A 12,176-nucleotide genomic window follows, 5' to 3' on the forward strand; every position below is an offset into this window, starting at 1 on the left:
AAACATTAATAAGTAAATACCATAAATAATAAATCCTAAATACCTAGGATTCCTACTCCAACTTTATATTATTATTTCCAACATTCTCTCGTAATTCAAAGTTGTATACTCTTGTCTCATTCTTCTTGTCATTGTTGTTGAATTGGAGAACTTCTCTTCAGTCTTCAATCTTCAATTCTTGGAGTACTTCTCTTCAATTCTTTTTTTTTTTTTTTGTTGGAGCTCCTTCTCTCCAACTTCTAAGTGTTGGGAGCATTTCTCTCCAACTTTCAAGTGTTAAGCACTTTCTCTCCAATTCACAACATTTTTTTTCTTGATTGTGTTGAAACACTTCTCTTCAACTTCCAAGGTTGATGTCGTTCCACCAACGCCTTTTTTTTGTTTTTGATGTTGGAGCACTCTCTCTCTAACTCTCATTGATGCCTTTCCCATCAACTTCTTTTCTTTCTGTGTTTTTTTTGCATGGGAGCACTCTCTCTCCAACTCTCGTTGATGCCCTTCCCATCAGTTCTTTTTCTTTTTCTTTTTTTTACTTCCTCTAACTTTTAATTTAGAGAAGAGTTTCTTCCTCTTGTGTTTGGTTGCACTTTTTTAAATATGCAATATTTTGTAAGTCTTTCCTCCTAGCATGTCCTTTTCATGCATATATTATTCGCTCAGCTTTTGTCAACATGATCATTGGCCAGACGGACATCATATATGGGTCATAGCCACCCGCCTGCGACGAAAACTCAAAGATCTTTTACCAGAATCGTAGAAGCTCTGATACCAATTTGAAGGAAAATCTTTTTTATTTATAAATTCAAAGGTTTTTTAATCTTACTTCAAGTTCTATCTATTCTACATATGTTCTATGTATTTCTATGTTTTTTATATTTTATGTATATTCAAAATAACTAACAACATCCATATTTATAAAAGTAAGAAGTCAAATTAAACTAGGACTAGGAACCACTATAACTAACAAATTCTAATTAAACATGAATAAGTAAATACATAAATAATAAATCATAAACACCTATGATTTCTACTCCAAATTTGAATTATTATTTCCAACATGATGTGATGTGAGACTCTTCAACACCCAACTTCATGCTCAAGTCTAAACAATCTGGAGCGTGAAGAATTTAATACTAGGGACCAACATCAGTAAATAATAATTGAGATGCGTCTTACTCTGATATCAGGTAAAGAAATAGATGTTTGGCCTAAAATATTATTTTTAATGATGTCAGAGAAAATGGAATTAGTGATGTGACTATCAAGATCTTGTACTGTGGCATGTGTCGTACTGATGTCCATTTTGCCAAGAATGATTGGGGTGAGACCATATACCCTCTTGAGGTACGGTAACACCATATACCCTCTTGTTCCAGGGTAATTATTTTTAAAAAATATTTTTTACAATTATATGAATTTTCTAAATATGTTAATTTGTGACATTTGAAATATTAATTTTACAGGTATGAAATAACAGGAATAATTGAAAAGGTGGGAAGTAAAGTTAACAATTTCAAGATTGGTGAGCATTGCACATCTTCTCAAGAAAATTATTGTGAACAATTTGTTTCTGTATACAATAGCATATTTTGGGATGGAAGCATTATTTATGGTGGGTTTTCAACTATGTTGGTTGCAAATCACAGACATGTCAAATTCTATACATAGTTTTTTTTTATATATGTTATTTTAAGTTGCCACGTCTCATGTATTGAAGTGCAAAATGTGATCAATATAGAATATTTTATCGTGAAAAATTCCTTGCTAAAGAGAGTAAAAGAATCATGACCTAGTATTTATGTAGGATATGTCTCAATTCTCTACTAAAATCACTTTGAGTAATTTTAGGTTATAACTTTATAATCAAAGGAAATTAAGTCTAGTATCTTACTCTTTTTTCAAAACTCTACCATAGTATTTAAATAAATGTAGAGAATATGTTTTAATCATCATAACTTTAAATTCAACCTAGTCAACAACTCATTAATATATAATTCTAATTTTGAAAAATGTTAATGTTGATTTGTCCTATTAAAGCTCCTTCTTTCCAAGTCCTCAAATTTTTCTTGATTTCAAAAAATCTGAATTTGTTACATTTATCATGATTTTAGATTATGTAATACATATGCCAAACAACCTTGGATAGAGCAGCATCGTTATTAGGTGGTGGGATAACAGTGTACACACCAATAAAAGACAGTCACTTAATTATTTGAAACAAATAGGAGTGGTTGGCTTAGGAGGTTTGGGACATTTGGCTATCAAATTTGGCAAAACATATGGTCATCATGTAACTGTCCTTAGCACCTTTCCATCCAAAGAAAAAGATGCTAAAGAGCTATTAGGTGCACATGATTTTGTTGTTGCCACCAATGAGGATGAAATAAAGGTAATTAATTTTATTATTTCATATAATTAAATGGCATAATACATAAACATGATGCTTAACTTGACTTCAGTGGATAACTATGCCCTCCAACTTTGAGTGTGCACAAGTAGACACACATGTCCTACATGACATAATACATGTAGGATGTCATGTAGGACGAATGCGTTAATTTGTTCAATTTTATACAAGTTTAAGTGTCTACTTGTGTACACCCAAAATTAAAGGTCATAGTTGTCAGCTGACGTCCAGTTAAGGGGTCATGTTTATGTATTATGCCTCATTAAATCTTGTATTTTTGAAGATCTTGTATAAACATGTACATGATTGATAAGAAAATCATCTTTGAAAAAGAGAGTACATATTTATGTATTATGCCTATTCATTTCATTTCAATTTATATGACGATGTTTAATTGTATACGAAATTCAAGAAACATTTTTTCAAAAGTTGGGAGTCGTTTGGTTTGAATTCAAGTTATGATGGAATAGTTATGATAAGATTAGTTATGATGAGATAAGTTATGCTACAATTATTATTTTTTTAGTGTTTGGTTTGTTGTATTCAAAATAATAAATTTTAAGAACAATTTATTTGTTTACGAAAATACTCTTCATGAATGTGAAAAGTGATGTATAAAAAAGATTTGAAGAGATATTTTTGTCATTTACTTGTAAGTTATCACGGGATTACTATACCACTCAAGGAGAGGGATAACTTATTCCAGGACAAAAGACTTCAACCATGAATTTTGCTCAGTAAAATCCTTAAAAAATGATCTTTATACAAAGATTTTTTTTTGTTAAGACGAACTCGGTCTGTTTTTCGATAAAGTGAATGCTCAAGAAATTCCTTGTTTAGAGAAAGTTGTACAATTCAACCCCCCCGACTTCAATTACATACTCTTACTTCTCGGTCTAACTTGGACTAATCCCTTAGCAGGCAAGAAATTCCTACTAACCAGACATAAAGTAAGTTTCCACTCACTACCAAAGCGCTGTCTCACCTCTACTATTTTCGGAGTAACAATCTTTTAGTCTTTACGAGGGCACCCCCTAGCCAGATTCAATCCCAAGGGTTAATCAAGCCTTTGAAACTAGTGAAAATAGTCGTCACAGTCTGAGTTCCTTCTTTCAACGAGACTTTCTTAGCTTGTCAAACTTTCTCTCCTTCACCAGGAAAGTTATCCAGTAAGCAAGATCTTTGATTGATGTGCCTGAATAAGGTTGATCAATGGTAGCTGCTTGAAGATTTCTCTATACCTTAATTGTCGGCCGGCGCCCACCCGACTAAAGGGACTCAGAAATTAATTGAGTACAAAACTTATCTTCAAGTTTTACCTTTTTCTGATTGTTCAGAGGGCGATTGCGGGGTCACTGAATGAAGTCCTCCGTTTCTTTCGGAGGTGCTGACCCGCAGCGAGGCAGAGATGACTAAGTTTGGTGGCAGGTTTGTCGAAAAAAGAATGTTTTTCAGCGGGAGTCTCATCTGGGTGGCTGGTTCAGTCGCTTTCGAGAACAGAGGAGATAGACTGGTCTATAAAAGGTACCTTCTGGAACTAGAAGAAGGACTGTAGGAGCTAGTCTTCAAAGCTATCCGGCATATGGGAAGCCATGCTCATTGGCCTGTGGCGGGGGGTAATAATTATTCTATATTGTTGGGGTAAATAGTCCCTTTCCCAACCCGAACTTGGTTTATCTGATGCTTGGCTGAAGCTTACTTGCAAGCACAACATCTGTCTCTTAGTCCTCTTTGGACAACCTTTAATCATATCCCTTTCGACTGGACAAATTCAATAGTTGCTCCTAGCGTGTTGTCCATCAGACATAAGTTCTAGATATTGCCCAGAATTTATGATCAATTGAATAGGTTCAATCTCTTGAAAAATACTGAACATTTACCTTATAGTTAGAACTTATGTCTAATGGACAATAAAAGTTTTTCAAATCCACATGATGTATTTAAATGTTGAGAAAGGCAAATAGAACTAATTAATGTTTTTTAATTCATAGATGAGGAAGAGAAGTCTAGACTTTATTATTGACACAATATCAACAAAGCATTCCCTTGGGCCTTACTTGGAGCTGCTCAAGGTTAATGGAACCCTAACAATTGTGGGTGCACCTTCTAAGCCTTTGGATTTTCCAATATTACCCTTGATATATGGTATGTGTTACATTAATTATTAACCTTTTACCTATTTGTTTATTTATATTATATAGTTTCTTAATTAGCTACTATAATTCAATAATAAAATGTGTTGATGATCAATATATAGGTAAGAGAACAGTGAAAGGAAGTATTATAGGAAGCATAAAAGAGATTAAGAAATGATGGACTTTTGTGATTAAGAAATGATGGACTTTTGTGGAAAACACAACATTTTGAGTGACATTGAAACTGTATTAACAGATAAAATTAATGAAATGTTTGATAGGCTTAAAAAAAATGATGTTAAATTTCGTTTTGTTTTTGACATTACTGGAAAATCAAAACTAGAGTATTAGGAAAAAAAGAAAGAAAATAAACTCTCTTTTTGTTTCCATTTAATTGTAATAATTCATATATTGGTTACCACTCTCATCTTTTTTGACCTTTGTTTTCTTGTGACTATTGCTTACCCTTAAAACGGTACAGTTTATTTTAAAATGCTGAGTCAGTCTTTCCTTCCATGCGTGATCTCCTGACTCGACACGTGTCCAATTTGGTTTTTTACCCCATACAACTATAATGTATTGATTTTTCTTTTCTAGTTTAAAGGTAGGAATACACAACATTTCCTCACTTCCTAGCTTTAGTGTGTATGTTTAAGATACACTACCTTTTTTTGCTTTTTTTTTTGGACTCGAATTTATAACCTCATGATCAGAGATTGAGGGTGCTTACCATCAGAGGGACCCCTCTTGTCACCAAACTAATAGGCTTCAGATATGTGATAGATATTTATGTTGCAGAAGACGAATATATAGAGAGTGATGAAATCATAACTATTACATCTAAATGTAGCTGTTAAATAGTAAATGAGACAACAATATAAAGAACACAAGGAATTTACAAGGTTCGGCAAAATTTTATTTTCTTTTGCATACTCTTCGAACACAACCAACCAATATTTATTTCACTCCAAAAGAGTACAAGTGAAATACTACAAGAGAGAAAAAAGATCAAATGTCTTAGAAGATGAGAAGGCGAGTGAGAAATGTGTTACAAATGAATTAAGAGCTACCTATTTATAGGAGTAAAAATTCTTTGTATTGATGTCATTCATGACATCACCATGTGTCAAAATGTCAAGATTTAACTTGTGAAATCATTTTATGATTTACCTAATTAAATTTCACCTACAAAGTTGCTATCTTGACTTGTGTACCAATGAAGAATTATCTTCCTAGCTATTAAATCTTCACATTAATTCATCTTTGAATCTTGTCAAATTTAACAATTTGTTTGTCCATCCCAAGTTTACTTCTTGTTGTAATTATACAACAAAATTCTGAGCATGGTTAACAACTACTAGTACAAAATGAAATGCAAGAACCGCGATAGCTACTCAACGACCCGATTTTATTAGTTTTTCTTGTGACATTGTTTATAAGATTAATACACAACAAACCAGTAAAATGCTCATGTTCCTGCTGCACCTACTAATTCATTACTCTTTAAGTCTTATCAAATGAAGCTTTGAAGGCTCATGTCCTTCAAAGCTTGGCCATCAAACCAGTGGTAGTGTGTTTTGCTACACTACTATTTTCCGTGACTTCGCTGTCTCTGCTTTCTGAGTCACATCCAGAAGGCGGAGGGACATCAACAGCCGGAGAGCAGTTAAAGAATCCATGGGGCTGCACCAACACATACACGAAATAAGCAACAGATAGTGATAGAGATACGTAACATAACATGCATTCTCAAATATATATATATATACCTGAAGCATAAAACCAATGTGTTCCACTGGCATAACAGGCCAATCTTCCAACCGAGGAACGTGTGTGATTCCAAAAATGTACCTGAAATAAACATTGTTGATCAAAACTTGAACGCCTACTTTTTGATCCTTACATAGGTTTGTTAATGTACATTTAACGTTCCATGTCTAGAATTTGTTCTAATCTGAAATGTTCATTACACTAACGTAGTATCACTTGTTGTCGAGAAAGAACTGACCAGAGAACAGTATCACTTTCTTCCAGAGGTCGGTCTTGCTTGACCCAAGAAGCTAATCCTTCGCTAGCACGGGGATTTTGATTAGGAAACTCTCCACCTGGAAAATCTTCTCCAGGTGCATACTGTGTGACCCATAAATTGTGCTTCAGAAATGCTGCCCTTCGCAAAAATTTTGCCTCGGGACCAGCCAATGGCAAACAGTTTGGACCAGGTACAAGCTTGTACCCTGTTAGTTGTCCTGTTCTATTAACTGTTCTGGTATTCCAAACCTACAAATCAGAAAGTTCATAGTCAAATTTATGTAACACACACTGGTGTTAACATTAGAATCACAACCAAGGCGCGGTCTTAAGATTATTGCTTGGATTTTGCAAGGGTGCCACGACATTGTTGGAGGACCGGAGCAACATAACTTAAGAACAAATTAGTCAAAAATAGGTCCTCAGAAGCTAGGTGCTCAATTTCAGTTCAACAACAGTAATACCGGTGAAATTCCACAAGTGGGATCTGGGGAGGGTAGATTGTACGCATGAAGATCGAGAGGTTGTTTCCAAAGGACCCTTGGCTCGAGTACAACAAATTAAAGTAGGTATGAAAAGGAAAACCAACTATGAAGAAAACAAAGCAACTAATCAGAAATCTATTAACTGTTCTGGTATTCCGAATCTACAAATCAGAAAGTTCATAGTCAAATTTATGTAACACAAATTGGTCTTAAAGATTATGTTGCTTGGATACTCTAAAAACATCGAGGCACCATGGTGGATTCTCCAAAAATAATGCCTCTTTGGAGAATTTCACAAGGGTGCAACAACATTGTTAGAGGACTGGAGCAACATAACTAAAGAAAAAATTAGTCGAAAATAGGTCCATTGAAGCTAGGTGCCCAATTTTAGTTCAACAACAGCAACAACATATCCAGTGAAATCTCACAAGTGGGGTCTGAGGAGGGTAGAATACACACAGACCTTACCTCTACCTCGTGGAGGTCGAGAGGTTGTTTCCAAAGGACCAACGGCTCGAGAACAACGAATCAAAGTAGGTATGAAAAGGAAAAACGACTATGAAGAAAACAAAGAAACTAATAAGGAAACAGTAACAACAACAAAATAGTGCAATAATCGAAACACAATAGAGATTGAAAGCAGGACACTACAAAAATAAGTCTAATACTATGACAGACACCACCAAGCCTCAACCCGTCGAATAGCAGGACAAAACAGTTTATGGTCAAGTTTACACTTTCAGAAAATTGGACCTTTCGTCACCTTTTTCCTGATAACACTTTTAGAGAAAAGGAATTTATAAGCGATAAAACAAGACTGATGCTGGGAGAGCATCTTGAACTAAAGTAACTCCATCTCACATATTTTGGACGTTGTGGCCTCGATTATCTAGCTACATTCTATTACCGGTTGCCACAAGAGTACTATCCTCCTTCTCAGTTCTCAGAGAGTGCGACAAAAATATTAAATAAAGGATAATACAGTCAGGTAAAGACTCTTACAATCCAATGACGAGCAGAGAATGGATCACAATCGCGCATTGCTTGCAATTCAGACCTAAGCATTGTTTCTTCAGCATAGAATGCATTATTATGAACATTTTCCTTCCCAGGTTCTTCAACTTTAACATTTACTTCAACAACCTAAGAAAATAATTATAATGACCAAAAGCATGTTACTGTTGTGAAAAAATCATGATTGACCATTTAAATCACACTAACTAGATACCTGATTGTGTGCTTCTCCAGGCTTACAATCAACTGCCATATTCATTCGTGCAACGAAGAAATGTTGATGAACTGGTGCATACAACCCTGGTGCAATTGTGGTGCCATATTTGCGATATTCTCCAGGTTGCAATGCTCCTAAACTAAGAATTCCCGTGAGTTTAACTTCTGCTTCAATTTTCCCATCCTGAAATTTCATATAAAATGTTCAAAGTGAAAGGTATTAATATTTCAATCCTCGTGACGATTTTTCTTTAACTTGCCTGGTAAAAGTGCCAGTAGAATGCATATTCATAATTGGCAACTGTACAAACAAAAGACACTGTCAATCGTCTAGAACGTCTAACTTCAGCAAGGCCAGTTCTCCAATCTTGATGCTTCCAAAGCATTCCATGATCTTCTTCATGCAAGCATACACAATTCTCTGTTGTTTCAACTCCTCCTGTGAAATTTGTAAAATGGGAATCGAAGTACTTTATGTATCCTAAACAATCACATCCCTGCAAAAATTATTTTGTTGTAGTACATAAGCAAGTAAGTAAAGTACAGTCAAAAAAATTGAAAACGTGTGATGTTTAGATCATAGATTAGTAACTGACTCTCTTTAGTGAATGAGCATTCTTTCCGAGGCCATCTTCTCCTGCATCAAATGCATTCTTTCTATAATGCGGATCATTTGGATCTCCATAGGGAACAACCATCTCCACAAAACTCAATCGATGTGCTATGGGTCTACGGCCTCTGCTACCATCAAGATATGCAACAGAGTGTATAACTAAACCCTCCCTCGGGGTGAAACCTATCCGAAAGTTCCACTGCCACACAGAAATGAACAATGTCAATGTGATATTTTGTAAACGATCTAGTTTACAAAATATGTGCACAGTATCGGTCATGTTTGGTAAACTAGATGGGTGAATGATATATATTGATAACTATCCTGTCAAAGAATGCTTTATGGCAAGTAAGCCAGAAAATATGAGAATACCTTTTGCCATTCTACATAGTTCCCACTAATGCGAAAGCTTGGACCCTCGGGCTGAATAATATGCAGGGGTTTCACATCACTTCGATCAACCCCTCCTCTTGTCTCACCAGCTGTATAATTCCTCAATGGATCAACTGGAGGTAACGGGACAAGTTTTCGATCTTCAAATTCTATGATCTCCATGTTTTGCACGTCAACAAGCACATGTATTCCTTCAACTGGTCTTGCATATCCATTTTCCATTGGGCAATCGCTCTCCGATCTGCAGAATACTAGTGGTTTTGCAAGCCTCCGGCTAGGAGCATCCGCCTCACTATGATAACCAACACACCTGTCGGAGAGTATACATTCACGATAGGAAACTAGAAAGAACAGAATCCTTAATAGACGCGGATTTTAACTAACCAAGGATCAACCATCACGAGATCCATGTCATCAATACCCCTTCTCTTCATTGCTTCTCTAAAGGGCGGATAATTCTTCACCACAGCTTCACATTCAGCATATTCTTGAGCATCCTAAAATTAAACATTTCACTTAATTGACACACAACACTAATTGGACAGGATGACTTCGACTTTATTATTTTTCTACAACGTCAAATATTTTGAAACAAATTCAGTTTGCTAAGACGACAAATAAAATAATTGAGAGACATTAGTTTAAGTGCATACTATAGGTGGTTGAACATCTGGTACAACAGTAGATGAGATAACTTTTCCCCTATGATGTCCGCCACGAGCAGCAGCATGTACTTCAGTTAGCTCAACAATCCATATGCTTGTCTCATTTGTTTTCTTATTGTAAACAATAAGTCTAGCTCTCCTCGGAGGAAGTTTAGTTGGAATCAGAGATCCTCCTTTGGTTGGGGGCATCAACGATGATTGGAAAGGTGGAAAGAAATATGCATCAGCTAAAGCAACAACACTTTTATCTGGTTCCAATAGAACCACCTCTATAAATCGCATTCCATCTCTGACCTGAAATATTGTAAGTCGCAAAGTGGCCTTGAGAATCTACTAAATATAGGTTGCACGTACACAACTTATCGATGTATAATAAATCAATTAAGAACCTCAGGCGTTTCACCGGCAGCTCTAACGGTTGCAACAGCTACAGATATCTCAGCAGCAGATAAAGGATCCAAAGGATGGCAAGTTTGAGCCCTTAGCATGATTTGGATACCTGCACCATGAACATTGAATCCTTAAGTTAACTATTTTCAACATCCTCATGTTATATTTCTAAGATAATATTCCGTTCGTTCATTTTTAGTTGTTCACATTTCACTAGGCACATACTTAAGAAGTAGTAATTGATAAAATGATAATTTCATTATTCCTTGTGTCTATCTTTAGTGGTCCAGTATTTACTTGACACACTCATTAACGAGGAATGAATAAAATGATAATTATACTATATCACTCTTTGAATATAATAAATTTAATTTTTGAAAAATAATTGTAGTTAATAAGGTAAATTATGAACTAAGAGTTTGTTTGGTACGAGGGATAAGTAACCGCGGAATTAATTTTGGGATGAACTTATCCATGTTTGGTTGGGACAAAATCGTAAGATAACTTATTGCGGGATACTAATCTTGGAATTATAGTGTTACTTTTATTTCATATTGAGGGTGAAATAATAATCGCGAGATAATTTTCCCTAATCAAACAGAAAGTGATAAATTATCTCTTAATTTTTTAAACTGGACAAAATAAAAGTAGAACCGAGTAAAAGTGAATGGAGGAAGTCTAACACCCTTTAATGATTTCAAATTCAATATTTTGAGAAATGCATTGGAAAGGATTATAGTTAATAATAAGGATAAATTAAGAATTAATTAATAAATTATGTCTCGATTTTTCAAATTAGCAAGTAAAAATATACATTTTATTTTTAGTATAATAGATAAATAAAAATGAACTGAGATAGTATAATATATCTAGTCATAAAACTTCACATGAGTAATCTTGATATATATGTGGAGTACTCCCTCCTTTTTCATTTGTTTGTCTTTTTTCTTTAGTCAGTTTTTTTAAAAAATGTTTTTATTTTACAATTCTTTAATTTTAACTTTACACGCGACATGTTTAAGACAATAAGATTATCAGATATTTTGGTACATTTTATATATTTTTAATTTAAGATCACAATACTCAAAATAAAATATTTATCGTCTCAATTGTCATACTAAATCAAAACATGACAAACAAATTAAAAGGAAGAAAACATATACGATCCCTCGGTATAAAAAGAAAAATGATCAACTAATATGAAACAGAGAAAGTATTACCTTTGGTTGAGGTATTGGAGGGAAGAGGTTCAGTATTGCTTGCCAATGAAGATATAGCTGATGAAGTTTTTTTCTGCTTATTATCATCCACAGATGGGATGACGATCCACTTCTGCGGACCATCATCCACCATGACAGCAGTCAGTGCTGTCGCCTCGCGACGGAGGAGGAGGGAGGTAGAAGGACATGAATCAGTAAAAGATTTTGCCACTTTTTTTGAAGTAGTGGCCATAATTGTGAGTAGTGATTATTAGAAAAGGAGGAAAATGGCAAATATTATGAAGAGATGAATTTTACAACTTTAAAAAAAGACTCTTAAAGACCAAGAGAGACTCTATTTGTACCTTTAGATTTTATAGAGTTGAAAGATGGATATGAGCAGACATTTTTAAAAAAATAAAAAATCCTGCAGCACTGATATTATTTGGAAACATGTGCAGGACATATATTTTCTGTTAAAAAATTTAATTATTGTCTTATAAACTATAAAATTATGTTGGTTATATATATATTACTGTCAGAGGTGGAGCTAGATGGAGTTTGTGGGTTCAGACGAATTCATTATTTTTTTTTATAGATTATGTATTAATACTAAATAATTAAATAAATA

General features: G+C 34.4%; 1 protein-coding gene and 1 pseudogene across 1 annotated transcript; one reads left to right on the forward strand and one right to left on the reverse strand.

Annotated features, from left to right (window-relative positions):
• Nucleotides 1–1,165: 1,165 nt before the first annotated feature.
• On the forward strand, nt 1,166–4,893 carry LOC125836097 (probable cinnamyl alcohol dehydrogenase 6; annotated as a pseudogene).
• A 1,145-nt stretch (nt 4,894–6,038) lies between these two features.
• Nucleotides 6,039–11,877, reverse strand: LOC125835982 (uncharacterized). Its single transcript, XM_049515075.1, has 12 exons — nt 11,567–11,877; nt 10,346–10,455; nt 9,945–10,250; nt 9,676–9,788; nt 9,271–9,601; nt 8,882–9,097; nt 8,546–8,782; nt 8,284–8,469; nt 8,058–8,198; nt 6,551–6,819; nt 6,312–6,393; nt 6,039–6,225 (listed from the first exon to the last, which is right to left on the reverse strand). The coding sequence occupies exons 1-12, from the start codon at nt 11,796–11,798 to the stop codon at nt 6,085–6,087; spliced, it is 2,364 nt and encodes a 787-aa protein (XP_049371032.1). The 5' UTR covers nt 11,799–11,877; the 3' UTR covers nt 6,039–6,084.
• Nucleotides 11,878–12,176: the final 299 nt, after the last annotated feature.

The sequence above is a fragment of the Solanum verrucosum genome, unplaced genomic scaffold (genome assembly GCF_900185275.1).
Source record: "Solanum verrucosum unplaced genomic scaffold, falcon-dt-bn FXZP01000208.1, whole genome shotgun sequence".
Lineage (NCBI taxonomy): Eukaryota > Viridiplantae > Streptophyta > Magnoliopsida > Solanales > Solanaceae > Solanum > Solanum verrucosum.